Genomic DNA, 21,935 nt, shown 5'->3' on the forward strand with positions numbered 1-21,935 from the left:
ATTCCAAATTACAGCACTACAATTCACTAAATAACTCAAAATTCAACCCTGAGAAGAGCCGTTTCTTAAGAAAAGCTTCTGCCTCTTCACTTTTATTAAATTCTACATCCATTTTATTCCAAATTAACAGTGAAGAGGGGGGTTTCTCCTCTGGCTTGGAGGAAATTTTTTTCCATCACCTGCGTAGTGAACTGAGATTTTCTGACTCATCGGGTACTCCTAGGAAACATATTAGTAAATGGACATAGTTTTTGCCCTGGGAGTCTCCACTATTCGACCCTCACCCGCTGCCGAAATAAGATGAAGTGTGTTCATGGATCACGGCTGTCTGCGGTTTGGTCATTCCAGCTCTGGAACTTTGGACTGTTAGATCGGCAGCGTAGTACTGTTCGTTAAAAGTCAGAAAATATGTGGTTTTTCATTTGATAGAGTATTTCATATGAAACCATTGCTTTTAATTGTGCCATTCCTACTGACGTCATCGTAATGACCTATGTTCATTTCAGTTGGGGAAACTACTTTCTGAGGATGTAAAGAGGCAGGTGGAGAGTGATTTTCTGCCATTATAATGAAAACTCACCAATCTGATTGTGACTGATTGTAGGCAAGGGGCCCACCATTACAATGAAAATTCCCTAACCCAGTCTTCATATGAGAAAAGACGTTTGGCGACTTCCCTGTCGCGTTTCTAGGGTAACGTTAACAGCTATGCAATTTAATACAATCTTGCTTGCAACGTGTACACTACCTGACCTAGAATTCTGTATACACTGTAGAATTCCGTAGCGAAGCACGGGTACATCAGCTGATGATGATGATGCTTGTTGTTTAAAGGGGCCTAACATCGAAGGTACATCAGCTAGTACAAAATATAAGAAGAGACAATGAATACATAACAGCAATAGAGGAACCAGATGGTAACATAGTTAGGTAAGAGACAGAAATAAGGAAGATCATGAAATCCTATTTTGATAATTTATACAACAGTACTAGGAAAGACTCCAATGATGTAACCACGCAGGTCAGTTTAAGCTGCAATTATGAGCCTAACCAAGAGAGCCCGCCAACATGGAAGGAAGTAGAGATGGCCCTTAATAGTATGCCCAAAGAAAGATCAACAGGATTTGATTAAGCCAGTGCAGATATGATCAAAGCAACTGGTGCAATAGGAATACAGTCGCTTCATAGAGTAATTAATGCAATATGGAAGGATAGGAAAGTCCCAGATGATTGGAAGAAGGGAATAATAATACCTCTCTTCAAAAAAAGGAAGCTGGAAGAAATGTAGCAATTATAGAGGGATCACTTTATTGTCTCATGGTTTGAAAATATTTGAGAAAATGCTTGAAAAAAGGCTAAGGAAAATAATAGAACCACAACTACAGGAAGAACAATATGGATTCAGAAAACACCAATCAACTACTGATCTCATATTTGCACTTAAATACTGTTAGAAAAGCATTGGGAGAAGGGCAAAGGCATAACACTAGTGTTTTTGGATCTCGCAAAAGCATTTGATAGTGTTCCAAGGAAGACTATATGGGAATGCTTAAGAAAGAAAAATGTACCCAAGGGGCTTATCCATAAAGTTAAAATGCTTTACGAAGACTGCTGCAGCTGCGTACAGATAGGAAACTGTAATTCTGATTGGTTCCAAACCACTAAAGGTGTGCAACAAGGCAGTACCCTTTCACCCTTACTTTTTATCACCGTCATGGATGAAGTCATGAAAGAAATTAAATAGAAGAACAATATGGACATCAATGCTTTTGCATTTGCAGATGATGTAGTAATTTGGGGAAAAATACAGAGAAGGAAGTCCAAGAGAGGCTGAACACCTGGAATGAACATTTGAAAGCACATGGATTAACAATAAATAAATCGAAAACTGTTACTATGTCTGTCAACAGGCAGAAGAAGAAAGGAAAAATAATGCTAGAAGGTACACAGCTGGAAACAATAGACCAATATAAATATCTTGGGTGCATCATTTCAAGTGATAACAGAATACAGCACGAGATTAACAACCGCATTCAAAAATCAGCTCAGTTTTACCATCAAGTTCGGAACCTCCTCTGGAACGAACAAGTTCCCTTAAGATCAAAGCAGATTCTATTCCAATCATACTTCACTCCCATAATAACATATGGCCTAGAAACCTGCACAACAACCCAACAAGTGGATAGCAAACTACAAGCCGCAGAAATGAAGTTCCTACGAACTATGGTACAGAAGATAAAAACGGACAGGGTAAGGAATGAAAGAATAAGGGAGGAAGCTGGTGTGTACCCATCCCTGAATGAAAAAGTGACAAGAGCCTGTTTGAAATGGTTTGGCCATGTCATACAAATGGACGATAGGACAGCAAAACAATGGCTACACAGTCATGGCTGGAAAACGACCGGTAGGAAGACCTAGGAAGAGATGGCTGGACGAAGTGAAAGAGGACATAGGAACAAGAGGAGTCAGCTGGGATGTCTTCTTGAGAGAACAGTGGTACATGGACAGACAGAAGTGGAGAGAGCTTGTAAACCACACCCGGGCAACTGGAGTGGAAAATTGCTGATGATGATGATGATAATGAATCATCGCATGTTCAAATTTTGTTTTTTGTTTGTTTTTTTTTTTTTTTTTTTTTTTTTTGCTAAGGGCTTTACGTCGCACCGACACAGATAGGTCTTATGGCGACGATGGGATAGGAAAGGACAAGGAGTTGGAAGGAAGCGGACGTGGCCTTAATTAAGGTACAGCCCCAGCATTTGCCTGGTATGAAAATGGGAAACCACGGAAAACCATTTTCAGGGCTGCCGATAGTGGAATTCGAACCTACTATCTCCCGGATGCAAGCTCACAGCCGCGCACCTCTACGCGCACGGCCAACTCGCCCGGTAAATTTTGTTTAATAAGGTGCTTAAAAGGTAAATGGAAATGCAATGTAAATTGCATATGAATGCACTATTTAAATACACTGACTGACAGAGCAAATGCAACACCAAGAAGGAGTGGTCAGAACTTTATGCCAATTGCAGGGTAGACTGACGTCACTGAGGTATGCTCATGATGTGAAATGCGCCGCTGTGCTGCGCACGTAGCGAACGATAAATGGGACACGGCGTTGGCGAATGGCCCACTTCGTACCGTGATTTCTCAGCCGACAGTCATTGTAGAACGTGTGGTCGTGTGCCACAGGACACGTGTATAGCTAAGAATGCCAGGCCGCCGTCAACGGAGGCATTTCCAACAGACAGACGACTTTACGAGGGGTATGGTGATCGGGCTGAGAAGGGCAGGTTGGTCGCTTCGTCAAATCGCAGCCGATACCCATAGGGATGTGTCCACGGTGCAGTGCCTGTGGCGAAGATGGTTGGCGCAGGGACATGTGGCACGTGCGAGGGGTCCAGGCGCAGCCCGAGTGACGTCAGCACGCGAGGATCGGCGCATCCGCCGCCAAGCGGTGGCAGCCCCGCACGCCACGTCAACCGCCATTCTTCAGCATGTGCAAGACACCCTGGCTGTTCCAATATCGACCAGAACAATTTCCCGTCGATTGGTTGAAGGAGGCCTGCACTCCCGGTGTCCGCTCAGCAGACTACCATTGACTCCACAGCATAGACGTGCACGCCTGGCATGGTGCCGGGCTAGAGCGACTTGGATGAGGGAATGGCGGAACGTCGTGTTCTCCGATGAGTCACGCTTCTGTTCTGTCAGTGATAGTCACCGCAGACGAGTGTGGCGTCGGCGTGGAGAAAGGTCAAATCCGGCAGTAACTGTGGAGCGCCCTACCGCTAGACAACGCGGCATCATGGTTTGGGGCGCTATTGCGTATGATTCCACGTCGCCTCTAGTGCGTATTCAAGGCACGTTAAATGCCCACCGCTACGTGCAGCATGTGCTGCAGCCGGTGGCACTCCCGTACCTTCAGGGGCTGCCCAATGCTCTGTTTCAGCAGGATAATGCCCGCCCACACACTGCTCGCATCTCCCAACAGGCTCTACGAGGTGTACAGATGCTTCCGTGGCCAGCGTACTCTCTGGATCTCTCACCAATCGAACACGTGTGGGATCTCATTGGACGCCGTTTGCAAACTCTGCCCCAGCCTCGTACGGACGACCAACTGTGGCAAATGGTTGACAGAGAATGGAGAACCATCCCTCAGGACACCATCCGCACTGTTATTGACTCTGTACCTCGACGTGTTTCTGCGTGCATCGCCGCTCGCGGTGGTCCTACATCCTACTGAGTCGATGCCGTGCGCATTGTGTAACCTGCATATCGGTTTGAAATAAACATCAATTATTCGTCCGTGCCGTCTCTGTTTTTTCCCCAACTTTCATCCCTTTCGAACCACTCCTTCTTGGTGTTGCATTTGCTCTGTCAGTCAGTGTATATACATGGCGTATGGGCAGTTTAGCAACACAGTCACATTTGCGGGATGTCGCACGTGATAAGGAGTCAATCACTATACATAGTGATACTTGTGCCATATCCTTGCCAGCTCTATCTTTATCCGGTTCACTTTTCAGATGAACTGCTTGCCCTGTTACTTACGTGTACTCGTTGATATGGTTATTATGGCCGATTTTGACTTCAACTATACACACAAATTTAGCCCAAGGAGATCACAGATGTCTCCTTTGCCATCCTGTGATTTTACGATGTTTGTTCCCGATCTTGTCTATCTAGTTTTTTTTTTTCCATGGCTCTTCATCTAAGCTTTTAACTTGAAGAAAGGTTATGGCGAGCGAGACAATGTTTCTCGACACAAGCATTATTTTAAACGTTATAAGATGTGAATGCTATTGGTCTCTGAGGTTTCTAACGTGTTTTACTGCACATATACGAATGGCCTGAGTAAGGTAATGTAACTTCTATTTTTTGGGTTTGTTTTTATCACCATGTGGCACTGTGGTTGGCCACTATTTCTTTGTCCTCCGTATTTATTTATTTATTTATTTATTTATTTTGCGGCCCGTATTTGTTATTTCTGTTGTTGCCCATGTAACGTTATTTAAATCAGCTATGTTTTTCTTTGTGTCACAACTCGGTACATAGATTTGTGTCTTACTATCATAGAGTGCCTCTATAGCATGAATGAGATCTATTGCACCTTGGATGTGTGTTATGTCGACTTTATTCTATGGTTCATGTTGTGGAGGTCTCTACCTTATTACTCGTGTACCAATTTGCTCTCCGATGTCCCCGTTACGTGGTTTTGTATCAGGAAATGAGCATGGGAGGTTTGTGCTGTTTTGGCATTTGAGTTGTATAGGAGAGAGTTTTGATGATGTGATTTGGGTCTCCGATCTTGTGTGGGTTTGGCTTTGCATATCCGAGCGAGACTTTATTTATGAACCGTGCTTCTACATTTTGCTGTCCTTTTGACCATTGTTATCTATTATACGTTTCCTATTCATTGGACCATTTTAACCTACTGTGCGAGTGTTTGAATGTGAGATACGCAGGACGCATATCATATTGCCTAGTTGTGTCGTTTGTTCTTATCGTGCATTTTCTTGGGCACTTTTTTTTTTTCTTTCGCGTGTGTATGTTTCCTTGTTTATCCCTGATCCCGGGCATCAAATTTGCTGTGCTTTCCTTTCTTTTGATCTTTGGCTCGGCCATCTTCTGTTTGAGTTCGTTGCAATTCATTATGGATATCAAATGATATATTGGTTTGGGCTGAGGCCAGCATTATGGAATTAGCCTATTTTGCACCTAAGGTAACAATTTCTTATGTTCTGGATATCTGTATTTATGAATGGTTGAACCTGTTGGCTGGATTGTATTATGGGTAGGCATGATGCTATGATGATAGTGGATAGGTTATTAAGCCAATGTATTGATTCCATAAGGGCCAGTCTTCTTTCATTATTATTATTATTATTATTATTATTATTTTTTTTTTTTTTTGTTCCTGATTTTCGTGTGGCCATTTGTTATTTTGATCTAATGTTTATTTAATAAACTTGTTTCCTACTCGGTGTTATTATTGTAGGAGTAGGAGGGGTAGCCTTATATTACCCTTTTGATTTACCATATTTTCTTGCATAATTAACGACCTTGCATAATTGTGAGAGATCAGCGCAGAAATGACTAGTGACGCTCTATTTCAGTCTGGTCCAGACATATTTTTTGAGTGTTTCAGGTACGGGACATGCGTTTTCTATGACCTCAAAATTGTTTGTTAGTCCACAGTGAGCAAGTATTTGAGTAATACTGCATCATATAAACTTGCAGTGATCAGTTATGCCGAAACGTACAGGAATAGGGCAGTGGGTAGCAAATATTCAGTGTCTGAATGCAATATGCACTACCGAGGTAACAGAAGTGCACTTCAAGCAACCAACAAGTCACAACAAGTCATGCAAAGCATTTTCTCACGGCAAGTTTCCGAAACTAGGGAAGGTTCTGCTTAAATATGATTTTGTTATGCAACACTGGATATGCCGTTTCTCACGAAATGCTGTACAGTAAAACCTAGATTATTCATTCTAATGCCCGGGAAGGGATGAACAGTTAATTTAAAAACCGGGATAATCCATACTACTAATTTTAATGGACTTTAAAGTACATAAAATACATAGTGTATAACCTTAAAATGCAGTGCATTAAACCCTTTTTAAAACCAAAATGTAGTCAAAGCTACAACAATACATACTAAATATTCACCTAAATTACCAGTCATTTAAACTGCTTTAAAAAAAAATCAGTTACTCTTTTTTGAACTCTCCTACACCTTATTTTCTTCTTTATGTTCATTCTGAGCTTTCTAATTATAAGAATGTCTGAAAAATCCATATCATCCTCTTGTTCCAAGAATTCCATTAACGTTTCAGCTGACTCCAGTGTGGTCTGAAGCAGTACGTGACTGTTTGTGATGCACTTCTTCCCCATCCCCTTCACTTTCACTCATCACATCGCAACTGACTGGCGAGTTTCTCTTCGCGCTTTAATTTACTATTTCATCATCAGTTAAAATGTGATGCCAAGGCAATACACTGTCAGTATGAAACCACTCCTCAATGTTACTTTCATCCACTTTTCCAAAATGAGTGTTATTTTCAATAGTCTTCAGGATATCTTTGATCATCAATCCCTCATTTTCATCTTTATCAGTGAACCCATGAGAATCGTCGGCAAGCTCTTCGATATCAACATACAATTTTCTCCACGATCAAGTGATGTTCTGAGCAGTTACTAGATCCTATGATTTCTGGGCAAGATAAAGAGCTTCTTTAAGATTGAGGTTTTTTTTTCAGAACTCGACCATCAACGTTTCTTCGGAAAGCAAGAGGCCTAGCAATTCCCACTTATTAATGCACCTTAAAAGTTACGATGACGCCTTGGTCCATCGGCTGAATTAATGAAGTTACATTATTTATTTATTTATTTATCATGCCTTTGTAGGTGGCGAAGTTAGGGCTCTTGGCCCTCTCTTACACTTAACCACTGTACACATCATTGAGAGCAGAGTTTGAGTACATATTATATAATAAATGATAACCTACACAAAAATACCTTACACTTTTCTAACTCACATTCATACAATCATTCATTCTTTCCAGTCATACAAGTTAGTCAGCTGCATTCAGCAGGTAGTCTCGGCAAGCAGTCTTAAATTTAAGTAATGAAGTGGAATTTCTGACACTGACAGGCAGGGAATTCCAAAGTCTAGAACCCGCCACAACAAAGGAGTTGTTGTACATGGAGGAGCGGTGAACAGGAATAGAAAGGGAGGAACCAGAGCGGGTATTACTGCTGTGAAAGGAGGACAAATACTTAAGCTGGGATGAAATGTATAGTGGTCTGTCTTCAGAGAGCAGTCTGTATATCTGTATCAGTATGTGATACATCCGTCCTTTGTCAGGTTTCAGCCATGAAATAGTGTGATAGTATGGGGCGACATGTGTATCATAACTCAGACTGTATATAAATCTAAGGCAACAATTAAGCACTCGCTGAAGTTTCGAAGTCTGCTCTTTTGTTGCGTCTACCAGAATGACGTCACAGTAGTCGAGGACGGGAAGCACTAGCGTTTGTATGAGTTTGACTCTCACAATACAAGGTAAAATATCGCTGTTTCTTTTAACCGAATGAAGTATCGAAAATATTTTTTTTTACATACATTCTTAATATATTCAGACCAATTTAAAGTTTCATTCATTGTCACTCCTAGATTTCTCAGAGTTTGGCTGAATGGGATAACTCTACCATTTAGTATAACTGAAAGAATAGTTTCGTATCTTAGTGTGGCCAACAATTTTTGAGAGCCAATAATGATTGCTTGCATCTTGGAGGGATTAAGGAGGAGGGAATTTTTCAAGGAGTAAGCGTTAAGTCGCTGAAGGTCAGCATTGATGCCTGCTATGGCATGCAGCAAATCAGAGGTCTTACAGTGACAGTAAATTTGTAAGTCGTCCGCATAAAGATGGTAGCTACAATTATTTAAATATGAGGAAATGTCGTTTATTTATAAAATAAAGAGCAATGGGCCTAAAACACTACCCTGCGGCGTGCCTTCTTTCCTGGTTCGCCAGTGAGAGGTTTGATCAAGGGTTATAATTCGTTGCGCGTGATTTCTGAGGTACGATGAAAAGAAATTAATAGTTCGTTGATCGAAGTAGTAAGATTGCATCTTGTTTAATAGAGTCTGGATGTTTATAGTGTCAAATGCGCTACTGAAATCGAGGAGAGTAAGTATTGTCGCTAGTCTTTGGTCTTTTAACGTGCCGTATGTCATCAGTCACTTTGAGCAGGGCAGTTGCTGTGCTGTGTCCCTTCTTAAAGCCAGATTGCAATGGGTCTAGGAGAGAATGGTTATTTAAGTATTCCAACACCTGCTCGTGAACCAGACGCTCGAGTGCTTTGGAAATCGCTGGTAATATAGAAATTAGTCTGTAGTCGGATGGTAGGGAGGGGTCAGGTTTCTTAGGCACAGGGATCACATTAGCTAGTGTCCATAGTGAAGGAAAGGTTCCGTTTTTAAGGCAGTAGTTGAAAATGTGGGTAATAATTGGTAAAACAGCACCAATAATGTTGTGTAAGAAAGTTATATGGATATCATCCACTCCTCTGGCTTTTGATTTGATAGAATAAAATACTTTTTCAACTTTATTAGCAGTAACAGGGTGGAATGTGAAATGTTGTTTGTCAGGTAAAGGGTTCATAACGGAGTTGGGTACTGAGTTTGGGGAATTTAGTACATTTGGTGGTGTTCTTTCTTCAGTAAAAAACTCATTTAACTTATCGAGTGGTATGTCTGGCACATGGGGTTGTCGAGGTTTCCCTATGCCTAAGGAACGAAGCGCGTTCCAAGCACTGCCAGAATTCATGTTTGCAGTCATGTTTTGCAAATATGTAAATTTACGGTTTCTAACGAACTGTTTAACTCTATTTCTAAGGACCCGATAATTTTCGAAGTCACTTTGGTCACGAGTTCGTTTAAAGCGTCGGTAAAGTGCATCGCGGTGGGCCATCATGTTTTTTATTTCACTATTTAGCCAGGGACAAGATAGGCGTGCAACTTTTATCTGTCGCTTAGGGGCGTGTTTATCGTACAGAGTGATTACAAGGGAGTTAAACTTGTCTACTTTCGCGTCTATATCGTCCAATAGGAGTATGTCATTCCAGGGTAGATTGTAAGCGTCATGTCTTAACTCGTCCATATCCATGTCTTTTGTGTTTCTGGAAATAACATACTTAGGTTTATATTTTGGCATTCGGAGGGAGTAGGATAGGTAGATAAGGTCATGAGTGGAGATGGCTGGGACTGGAATCTGGCCGTGAGTTATAACTTTGTTTGGGTTATTTGTCACAATGTGATCAATGAGCGTGTGTTTCGTAGTTTTCTGTGTAAGTATGATTAGTAGGCTCTAAACGGAGGATGGTCATATCACAGGAAGAAAACATGTCAAATTGTTTAGTTTCGTGCGTTTTAGTAAGCAGGTTAATTTTTTGAAGTCACCTACAGCAATAATATGCTCGTAGCTAGGCAGTAGGTCAAGTAAGCGAAATTCGAATTCAGTCATATTTGTTATTTTGGGCAGCTTGTATACAACAACTATAAGGAGTTTCTGTTGGTTAATAATGACTTCAACAAACATGAATTCTGGCCCTAGCTGTGCATTGTTAAATGATACACACATCACCCGGCTTTTTAAATCGTTTCTGCAGTACAAGGCCACCCCACGTCCTCTTCTGCCATCGGATCTATCATGACGTAAGAGGGAATACCGGTCAAGTTGTACCATACCAGAGGGTATGTTCGGTGTAAGCCAGCTTTCGCTAATAGCAAAAATATGGATATTATTTTCCCTCATTATGGCTTGAATTTCGTCGAAGTGCGCTACCAATGAGAGTGCGTTGACATGGCAACACTGTAAACAGTTGGTGGAGGGAGATAATGCCTGTTTGAGGAGCAAGCCGGTGGTGAGAGGTAACGGGATGAGAGGGGGAATGTTGCCAAGGTCAGTGTCAGGTACAGAGCTCTGGATCAGCTGAATAACGGAATGTTAACGAAATAGTAGAACAGAAATAGCATGCAACTTACCTCGACATCCTGATAAATGCTTACACTGACTACCACTAACACACACACAGACACACACATAATACACTTACAAAAACACTTATGAATAACAAGCAGATGCACTATCGAGCTGTGCTGTTCCATTTTAATTGTCACAGTTATCTCGCAGATTTTTTATGTTATCCAGTTCCGCGACAGTGGTGATGGATCTTTACGCCCCATTAGGCAGGTGAATTACGATGCGTCCGTCTTGGGTCCATACATGGGATGGCCCGAAGTGATCCCTAGCCAGGTTTAATGGTGGCAAATAGAAAATAAAAAATGTTTCCATCCTCTGATTTCAACTCTGTATCAACAGGGTGAGAGGGTGCATTGTAAAGAAAAATGACAGCCTTTAATGGCAAGCCTTTGGACGCCAAGAAATCTCGAACCCGTGAAATGAACTTATTATGGAACCAAGTCATGAAAATATTGCATGTCATCCATGCAGATTTATTATAACTATAATCTACTGGGAAATATTTCATCACTGTTCCTTTGAAAGACACAGGTTTTGTGCTTTATCAACAACAGGTAATTTTAATTTATGGTCGCCACAAGCGTTCGCACAGCACACGATGGTAACGCGCTCATTACTAGATCTGTGACCAGAAGCTGATTTCTCTTCAGCAGCTGCTAGTGTTTTGCTGGGTAAGCATTTTCCAATAAAGTCCAGTTTCACTGGCATTGTACACTTGACTTGGACGAAATTGTATCTCCCAATTATGCGCTTAAACTCGTACCTAAAGTTTTCTGCTGCACTGCTGTCACCACTTAGTTTTTCTCCTTCGATGTTTAATTCTTGAATGCCATGTCTGTCCTTAAATCTCTGTAGCCAAGCATTGGACGCTGGTGAGGACCCCGAGAGCCCCATCTTTTCGTGAAAAATTTGTGCCTGCCTCGTTATCTTAGGTCCAATAATAGGTACACCTTCGCCTTTCTTTTGCTGACACCATGAGCATCCAGTTCTTTTAAGGATGATGCTTTCATTGTTTTTCTTTTAGCGAGTCCATGCGAACTGTCAGAACTCGCTGCAAACTGCAACACTTTTTCTTTATTCTTCATTAGGTCCCGCACTGTTGTCACACCCTCATCAAACTCTGATGCTAAATTTGAGACTAGTCCACCTTTCTTTAACCGTTCGATTATATTAACTTTATTTTGTATGGTTAACAATACACGTTTCCTTGAATATTTGCTCTCACAAATAGGAACCACAGATCAGACGCCAATCAGTTTCCATACGCCACAAAGTTGAACAATCAATAAGAAAGGGACATCGAGTGTTATCATTAGGTCTCGGATCGATATGCTCGATAAAATCTCCAGATATGCTCGAAAACCATGTGTTATATGCTTGATAGATATGCCCGTAAAACCCATTATATGCTCCATAGATATGCTCGGAAAAAAAACCATTATATGCGGTTAAATATGCAGAATACCGGGTGAGTTGGCCGTGCGCGTAGAGGCGCGCGGCTGTGAGCTTCCATCCGGGAGATAGTAGGTTCGAATCCCCCTATCGGCAGCCCTGAAGATGGTTTTCCGTGGTTTCCCATTTTCACACCAGGCAAATGCTGGGGCTGTACCTTAATTAAGGCCATGGCCGCTTCCTTCCAACTCCTAGGCCTTTCCTATCCCATCGTCGCCATAAGACCTATCTGTGTCGGTGCGACGTAAAACCCCTAGCAAAAAAAAAGTATGCAGAATATGCTCGAAAAACACCGTTAAAAACTATAGAAAGGAAAGTGAAACGAAAAAACCAATAACATATCTTTACATACGAGCTTTAATTTCTAATTGTATGCATGATACACTGCGATATACTCGCATTCAAGTTTCAAGTATATATATGATAAGTTTTCTTATGAAAGTTTTTCATTTACAAGATGTTCAGAATTAGGCAAGTCAATGAAGTAGATCTGCATTGCTCTGTACAACAAGAATTTTTTCTATGTTTTTAGTTTTGAATGATTTTCTTAAATCAGTCAATAAAAGTTTCAATGATGAGAACGATCTTTCGACGTCAACTGACACGAGAGGTAAATACTTGAATGATTCTGCTTGTTGTGCAGAGTAGTTTGGAAAATCCTCTGATGGTTCAGACTCGCCCCGCAGCATCCTCTCCAAGTCCAATGCTGCACTCCAACCAGGATTTGGAGCCAGCATGAACTCCAATTTTTGTTTCACGGTTTTCCCAGTCTCTCCAGGCCACGAGTCGGCTTCTTGGACAACCCCTTGTATTGTAGTGACCACTTCAACCAACTCCATCCCTCGCGATTCCAACTTTAAGATGGCCTCAGGAATGACACTCATGTAGGCTTTTATGAAAGTCAAGGATGGCATCAAGCCCTTCATTTTAAAAGTAGCTTTAGCTTTCGCGATGTACCTGCTGTCCGCCTCATCAAACGTATTGATCACCTGGAAAAAATATAAATGAAAAACATTAGCCGAGGAGAATAACTGAGAAAATTACATAATTAGGCACTGTATGATGGAGTAAAGATAAAAGATATGAAAATAATGATAGAGAAAACCTCGAAAATGAGGAGATTTTAAACATTTCAACTAGTCTTACCTCTTCAATTGCCCTATGATTTTTAGCGTAATAAAAGGCAACCAAGATCCAAGTTCCCCATCGTGTCAATATGGGCTCAAGAGGTAAAGGGAGCTCTGGATGCATCGTATTGAAGGCACGGACGCGAGAAGGAGCCTTGACGAAAATTTTCTTCACCGAGGAAATGACGCTGTTGACGCTGGACAATTTTTCGCGCAGCTCCTTAGCAACTTTGTGCATTGCATGGGCAAGAAAATTAACATGTAACATCTTCGGGTAGAGAAGCTTGAGGCTCTTCCCAGCCTTAATCATATAGGGAGCAGCGTCAGTCACCAATGTGAGTACTTTGTTTACCTCCTCATCTGGAAAGGTTGGCCACAGCAAGCCTGAAACTGGAATGCATGAAATGAAGGGTGAACCGTTCAGTTAATGGGATTCTGACATGTCGTACGACTGTAAGAGATATTTAACTATCAGAACTATCGGAGTCTTCACCAAGCATACGTAGAACGCATTGAAATTATATCCAGACTGTACTTATTCTTCTTTGGCAAAACGCTCGAAAAATAAATTAACAAAAATATACTTACGCAGAGCTGCTTGCACTGTTCGCACAATGGTTCGATGGTTTGTCACATCTAGCTCCCTGCACAGAATTAGGTGGCCCTTCCCCGGTTCACTGGGACTGAGTTTTCCAACAATAACGTTGGCCATGTATCTTCCACAACTGTCTGTGGTCTCCTCGATACATAGCCAAATTAGGTGGCTCCCGATGTCGTCCCTGATTGTGTGTAGAACCTGGTGAAGAAAGTACCTGAATGAATATTCTTTGTGGAATGAAGGCATTATCGAGAGATAACCTTCATTACGACAGAGCTAGATCCAAGTTAAAATTACTTCTAAATTGTTTAAACGGGAATGCAGAATACGGCAATTGTGCATGAATTCATACCTTTTCATACTCTGAAGAAACAATTTTTACGCAAGGTCGACTCACGAGGCAACTCTCTTCCTGCAAAGTCCTTGAAGAGAGCTCTAATCTTAGCATGTTCGACCTTGTAGAGGGGTATGTTGGCGCTTAAAAACGCCCTACAAACTCTGGAAGAGAACTCGTCCGAGTGCTGATGCTGATTGAACAAAGGTTGTATCAGCGCTTGTTTCTTCGATTTCCTTTTTTAAAATTCTTCAACTTTTGCTGAGTGCCCACTTGTAGCTTTATGTTGGGAAAATTGAAAACAGTTCGAAATCTTAACCTGAAAATAAATAGGTAGGTACACATAAGTGAGAAAAAAATACATTGAATGAATAAAAATAAAGCATTGTGGACTATGAAATTATTTTCAAATATTGTAGTAGAAATACGAGCACCCTCTCAACGATCCCATGAAAAAAGAGCAAGTCCAAACGTAAATTTCTGTATCAGAAATGTAAAATCTGAGGATCTAATGGGTCTACACTCCAAATTCTTAGACTTATCTCTACTTACCTAGCAGGTAGGCACCGTATGCTGCACATAAAGCTTACTTGAAATTTCAACTGTTTGACCAGTAATATCTTTAAGAACGTAGATGTGAAAATATCAATAAGAACTTACCTCTTTTTCGCACATTTTGCAGAAAAGAATTTTCCCCTCAGTAGAAAACGAGTCAGGGTCTTCCTTAGCACATCGTCGGAGCAAAACACTCAGAGATTCCTTAACTTTAGGCATTGCGTAGTTAGAAATCACAAGAACTCGATAGGTACGTACGGATACGATTACGAACTGAGAATAGAATGCAGAAACTTGACTTGACCGGGTTGGATCTTCCACCACTTCATGGGAAAAGCCACCTAAACAATACTGATTCCCAAAATAGGCACACCACTAAAATACCTCACTTTTCAAAGTGAAAGGATGCTTGAACTTCCATCGCTTATCTGACGAGTCGCACTCTAATCCGGCAGAGGCCAATTAGGGTGTGTGAATGACCTCACTAAAGGTTAAAAACCTGCAGTTCTATTATTTGCACCAGATAGGCTTTTCAATAATTATTTCTATTTTAGAACCTTAAGGATGGTCAGGGCCCGAATTCGGGGGTGAATTTGAAGAAAAACAAACTATTTAGACGAAAACCACAAGAATATGCATTTACATGCTTCTATTCTGAAAACTGCGCTTTTATGCATTTATATGCTCAATAAATTGAAGTTCTGTTGGTCCCAGAGAGATGAAAATACCACTGAAAGGCTTCTTTCAATGTGTACTATTCAGGAAAAAATATGCTAATATGCTCGAATCCGAGCCTTAGTTATCATACACGCTATCCAAAGCGAAAAAGAACAATGTACTGCAATGCTCGCTGTAAAGGGTGATGGCAGAAAGCTTGCACCTTATGTTGTTCTAAAACGATAAACAATGCCTAAAGTAAAATTTCCGCAAGGGATCCACGTTTGTATCAAAGTAAAAGGGTGGATGGACGTGTCACTCATACAAGATTGGATACGAACGATTTGGGGAAATATATGAGGGGTCCCCTCCTTCGATGCCCGGCTCTTCTCGTGTTTGACAGTTTTCTCTTTTTTGCCGGTATGCCATTATTATGTACTTATATGAACTGTACTTTTTTAGTACATGTTTATTTCACATCAGGTCATACTGTCAGCTCGTAACGGGAAGAATATTATTCAGTGTCGGTACCTCAAACCCACTTGTCCAACTTACCTGGAGTACCCTATTTGACTTCTCAGAAAAAATCTCACGCCGGAATTTTACGCCAAATGATGATTAATCGCAAGTGAGTTGAACCAGTAGCGTGTATATTATATTCGGTACATCTTTTAAATGTAAATGAACTGTAAATAATTTTTTTAAATATCTGAATTCCTCGAATAATTTAGCCATCCGAAGTTTTCGCCTGTATTTTTAGTAAAAAAAAGTGCGTTAATTACTCGAGAAAATATGGTAATAAGCTCTGGTTCAGTTCATGACTTTGTCTTGGTCATTTTCAACCCGGTCTGCGCAAATTATGATAGTTAAGTATTTATTTATCGCCCCGTTACCTCTGGTTGATTTGAGCTTCCAATGATTTTTTGTTTTTGTTTTTATTTTTTATTATCTTTCTGCCTGTGTTTGTGTTGTGTTTTCCAGTTATTTATTCCTTGGTGCTCATCATGCCCAACCCTGCCGTGGGCATGCGAGAAGAATAACATGGGGCTAGTCTAACAATCACAGACCGTATTCATTGTAGGAAATTGCAGGGGTGCACATACTCAACAATGCAAATAATTTTCTTTCACGACCCCCGTCGTCGCATACCATTTGTAAACTGATATATCTCTTGTAGAAAAAATAAGTAATACCGGTATATGTACGGCACATGGCTTATCGTAGTTTGACAACGTGGTCGCAAGACAATGTACAATTTATTCACAAGTGACATGAGTTCTCATTTAAAATATGTAAGACTAAGTTACTGCTTGTCGGCAACATCGCCAGGAAATACCAGTACCAGAAACACTTGTTTTCTAGTATTGCTTTCAAAGCCTTGCAACCAGGCGTACACTGGTATAAAAATGTGCAGACAAACAGCGATATAACGACAATAATAACAAAACTTATGTCAGAAACAGTCCACCTTTTCAATACTTTTTTTTTTTTTTTTTTTTTTTTTTTTGCTAGGGGCTTTACGTCGCACCGACACAGATAGGTCTTATGGCGACGATGGGATAGGAAAGGCCTAGGAGTTGGAAGGAAGCGGCCGTGGCCTTAATTAAGGTACAGCCCCAGCATTTGCCTGGTGTGAAAATGGGAAACCACGGAAAACCATCTTCAGGGCTGCCGATAGTGGGATTCGAACATACTATCTCCCGGATGCAAGCTCACAGCCGCGCGCCTCTACGCGCACGGCCAACTCGCCCGGTCCTTTTCAATACTATATTATGTAATGTTTACATTACATTATTTAGTCAAGGAACTAATTTTGACTTTCGCTGGCCATCAGCAGCCATAGTACAAATCTGTACAAACACATCTAGTAACTAAAACAAATGTACACAAATGACATTAAAAAGTATTAAAGGCATCTAGAGATCCTGAAATGAACAATGTGCACAACACATAAAATATAAAATGAAATTAAAATAGGGCTCTTAGTGAGATGTAAAACCTTTGGATGTGTTGTATCGTGTGAAAGACCTGTTTCATTAAAGCTTCCCATTAAAACTTTGAGTAACTGTCTTGAAAATGCTGAAAGGTTCCTCTTTGGAAGTTGTCAAATGGTTAAGTCAAGGTTGGCACACAAAGATATGTCTAAATAGCTGGCAAGTTCTTAGGTTACAGCTGGTAGAGAAGTAACATTCTCTCAAATCCTCTCCATCAGTATGAGACACACAACAGTAGGCCACACATCACATGCTACAACTACATGGACACTTGAATTTTAAATAATTTTAATAGCTTTAAAAAATGTAATGTGAACATTATGTAATACAGTATTGAAAGGGCAGACCATTTCTTACATAAGTTTTGTTTTTACGTGATCACATTTCAAAACGGATCAAAACATGAAGTTTATAACATATGCGATAAAATGAGTTGCTGAGGATCCAATTCACGATAAAAAAGTTAATATTTGTTCTTATCAATGGTTCCGGTATTGGAAAATTTAACAGTAAGTACACCCTTGCTTGCTTGCTGATGATGCTTGTTGTTTAAAGGGGCCTAACATCTAAGGTCATCAGCCCACAACCCTTGTACACCTCAAGTGGGCCTCTTCATGTCCTGGGGATATGTAGGTTTTCCCGTTTCATGTTTATTAGGTACTCCTGTGAAATTACAGACTGCTCTGGAATGTATAGATGCACAAGTTTTTTTTGTGAGGGACATTATTACTGTAGACGTGCGAGTGAGAATTTAATTTTTGTTTTGTTTTTTGCATGTTTGTAGAAACATTCTGTTTTTAATACAATAATACTGAAGAGTTACAAACAGTAATTAACATAGCAACACATTAACGTGTGAACCAACATCAATGAAATATGTAACAATGGCTGTGGTGTATCAGATGAAATGTTACAAATGAAGGCATGGGAGGCAGTGCACAAACACAACATTCTCATAACTCAGTTTAAAGCAAGTCATGGGTGGGTTACAAGGTTCATACGACGGCACAATCTCTTGGTGCAAAGGAGAACAACACTATGTCAAACATTGCCTGCTGATTACATGGACAAGATTGTAAATTTTCACAGATTTGTCTCATGTTTGCACCAAGAAAACTTCATACTTTCTCAAATCGGTAATGCTGATGAGGTACCACTCTTCATCAATATGCCTCGCAACAGCACTATTGTACTAAAAGGATCACAGTGTATTTATAAAAACCAGCAGTAGTGAGAAGTTCTGATGCAAATCACTGCTTGCCATTACAGCTGATGGAAGAAAGTTGGTGCTTTACATAATATTCAAGAGGAGAATGATGTCTAAGTAAATACGGTTTTCTGACACTGAGACTGACTTCTTGCATCACCATATTCCTGGGATTCATGCTGGAGTCTCTAACTCAGTCCATCACAACTTGCGGTCAGAGAATGACTTTTGCAATCAAAGTCACTGCAGCAGTCTCCATCATTGCTGTTCTCATTTATATAATGAGACGTCCCTATAAAACTATGAATGCATATTTGATTACTGTCAAGTCAATTCCAAACTGCTTCATTTCTTCTGTTGAATTTACTTCTCCCATAGAAGAAAAAAACAATATTGCAGAAATAATTCAATGCGAACTGCAACACGTAAATAGCATTTAAGACTTCTCCCTAAAAGGAACACACCGTGACTATGTTGTTCTATTTTAAACCACCCTCAAAATAGCTATATCTGTTAAATTGATTTAACAAAACCGGCTCCCCAACTTATATGCCTCCGCTCCTCCGCACACGCTTAACCATTTATAGGTAGGCTGGCAACTCGCCAGCAGCTAATGCTGTCCAATCCAACCAGCTGTAGTCATATACAGAGTGTATAATGATCAGACAAACCATGACCTACAATGGAGGTGTTTTTGAACCTCTTCTGTAAAGTGCACTGAAGTATGTAACTTTTGTGACACTGTACTGCAGAGGAGAGTTAAATGTATGATATGTACTGTGGCAAAGTTGTTACTCTTATCCATGCTAAGCCAAGTTTCGCAGGGTAAAATAGCAAAATTTCTCTTATGGTCACCTCATATTCTAATCCTTCGAAAATTTTAATCTATTTTATACTTATGCAAAATATACTTACTTCTTCCTCCGGTCAGGCTCAGTCAAGTTACGAAGGCAGACACCGGAGTCAGCAGGGCAGGGTGCATCATGGCCATGTACAATGGACCGACATAAGTTCAAGAGGAATGTCACATAGCCATATTGGGTCTTGTGGTGCACAATGTGGTTGCTTGATGGGTTTGAGAGAGGACTAAGATCATATTCATATCCATAATCATCCACAGTTTTGCAGGGATACTCCTGGTATGGGAGACAGGACACATTTGTCTGCCAAAGGAAGTAAAAGGTGCAGTCCTCTCCCTGGAAACAATAAAAATTGGAGCTATGAAGCTTACTGTTACAAGAATATCAATTTATAAGCATAAGGGATGCGTCTTACACTACACAAGTGAACATTGTAATGCTATCAATTAACACAATACCAACTGTAAAAAAAATTACATAATATATATGACAGTTATCAGCAGCTTTCTTGAGGAGTTTCCCCAACTGTGCAGTGGCAAGGAAATCAGAACCAGTGTGTATTAGATACAGTTTATGTATACGTTCTAGGGGTGGCAACAAAGAGTAATGACAGTAAAATATTTGAATAGGTGGAATTTAATTATTCTGTATTACTTCACTTCTTCTTTAAATATCTTCAGGGGAGCTGTTACGGGCTGAAATGTAGACCAATTGCAACTACTAGAAATACAAAGTGAAGAGACAGGAAGTCACAGAACTACTGTTTGGTGTTCATGGAACAGTTCCAAAACCAATAAATCTTTTGAATGCTTTCAGACAAAAACGTTCACAATACAAGAAATGGCTCTATATTAAGGGACACTGTATATGGTACACCTTCAGTTGTAAGGTTTCCATTAAAAATAAAAGAAAGCACTTGATATGCAGGTTAGCTGCCTTTTAGATGTTTCTCTTACAATTAACCAAATTTTTAATGTATGACTGAATTAAACCAATTACTGGGCTGTATCTCATGGTATCCCTTGGTTAAAGGCACTTATCCCTTGAGAACTTTCTCCAAGCACACAAATTCATCAACATGGATAGATCCACAACAATGGCAGTCTTCAGATCAGTAATAAAACATATTAAAAGTGATCAATATCATAGAAAACTCCTGTCTGGAGTCATCCTCTATCCCCAACGTACCCTTTGGACAAACATTTATGAATTTAAGTTAACTAGAGTTGTCTAGACAAGAAAAGGAAGATGATGTAGGGCCCTTTGGATATGGAAATGTAAATCCAGAAGGAGAGTTGTCGGTGGATTTTTGCATGAGGAACCAAATTATTGTTGGAAATGCCTGGTTTAGGAAGAAGAACAGTCAGAAGATTACAAGGTATGGTTGGGAAGACAGACGAACAAAGACCATGATTGATTATATAATCATCGAGAAAGAACACCAAAAGAACCTTTTAGATATTACAGCCAAGCCTGAAGAGGTCTTTGGTGGAGATCATAGACGTGTGATAGGAAAACTGAAAGTGGGAAAGATCGAAAAACCCCAATTAAGAGAGAAAATTAAAGTATGGAACTTGAAGGAGAAAAGCATACAAGAAGAATTTCAAAGGGAAATACTACCCTTGGTACCCAGGACAGAGATGGGGTATGTTGAAGATGAATGGAAAAGATTTAAGTAAGCACTGGTTGGATGTTCTGAAAAGGTATGTGGTAGAACATCAGGAAATATGAAAGACAGAGACACTGGTGGAATGATAGGGTAAATAGTAAAGTGAAGGAAAAGAAAATGGCATGGAAAACATGGAAAACATCCAAGACTGAAGAAAGTAGAAAATATGTAGAGGCAAAGAATTTGGCCAAGAGAGTAGTGGAGGAAGAAAAGAGGAAAAGCTGGGCCTTATTCACACATAAATTGAGAGATGATATGCACGGCAGCAAGAAATTATGGTATGGTATTATGGTATGGTTCATAGTGTGAGTTACTGTAGTCACATCCTAGTTCGTGAACCATGGGCAACGGCTGAGTGGCCTAGTAAGTGGTCCTGAGAGTCGGGATACCAGTTGCTATGGAATGGAGTGGGCATCGTGGACACATTCTGAGTCATGGCCCTCCTTGTGCTCAGGCGGCTAGGACTATACAATCCACCAGTGGTCCATAACCCGTTAGAGGAGAGATCCTCACTTGGACTATGTGTAAGTAGGGTAGCATCCTGCTTCATGAATTTACTGAGCTCAGAACATTTTAAGCAAGCCTCGGACCTATGTGAGTAACGGAGTCCCAGTCCCATTTGACAGGTGAGGGACTCCCTGGAAACAATGTGGTGAACGAAATGGAATTCGATTGGGAGCTATCAATATTAATGGGGTTTATGGAAGAAAGAAAGAACTGGCTGAGTAAGCAAAGAGGATGCATCTGGATGTGCTAGGAGTAAGTGATATCCGGGTAAGGGGATATAACGAGGAAAAGAGAGGAGATTATAAAGTGTACTTGACGGGTGTTAGAAAGGGAAGGGCAGAGTATGGGGTAGGGCTGTTTATCAGGAATACAACATAGTTTCTGTTAGGCACGTAAATGAGCGAATGATGTGGGTAGAATTGGCAGTT

General features: G+C 40.5%; 2 protein-coding genes across 2 annotated transcripts in view; both read right to left on the bottom strand.

Moving 5' to 3' along the window:
* LOC136863280 (cation-independent mannose-6-phosphate receptor) overlaps positions 1-21,935 on the bottom strand; it is a 645,945-nt gene that overhangs the window by 600,274 nt on the left and 23,736 nt on the right. Inside the window, exon 6 of the mRNA XM_068225646.1 lies at positions 19,387-19,667. Within this exon, the coding sequence (XP_068081747.1) occupies positions 19,387-19,667 (281 nt within the window). The remainder of the gene's footprint in view (positions 1-19,386; positions 19,668-21,935) is intronic.
* On the bottom strand, positions 12,380-15,644 carry LOC137497053 (uncharacterized). Its single transcript, XM_068225647.1, has 4 exons — positions 14,077-15,644; positions 13,715-13,922; positions 13,146-13,516; positions 12,380-12,988 (listed from the first exon to the last, which is right to left on the bottom strand). Exons 1-4 carry the CDS (start codon positions 14,170-14,172, stop codon positions 12,476-12,478), a joined length of 1,188 nt encoding a protein of 395 aa, XP_068081748.1. The 5' UTR covers positions 14,173-15,644; the 3' UTR covers positions 12,380-12,475.

The sequence above is a fragment of the Anabrus simplex genome, chromosome 1 (assembly GCF_040414725.1).
Source record: "Anabrus simplex isolate iqAnaSimp1 chromosome 1, ASM4041472v1, whole genome shotgun sequence".
Lineage (NCBI taxonomy): Eukaryota > Metazoa > Arthropoda > Insecta > Orthoptera > Tettigoniidae > Anabrus > Anabrus simplex.

What these genes read in the sequence shown, in the direction of transcription:
- LOC137497053 (XM_068225647.1), bottom strand. Translation starts at nt 14,172, where the DNA reads ATGCTAAGATTAGAGCTCTCTTCAAGGACTTTGCAGGAAGAGAGTTGC. An exon ending in TTTCTTCAGAGTATGAAAAG is followed by an intron (nt 13,923 to 14,076) that starts GTATGAATTCAT and finishes TTTCTTCACCAG; the next exon opens with GTTCTACACACAATCAGGGA. An exon ending in ATCATAGGGCAATTGAAGAG is followed by an intron (nt 12,989 to 13,145) that starts GTAAGACTAGTT and finishes TATTTTTTCCAG; the next exon opens with GTGATCAATACGTTTGATGA.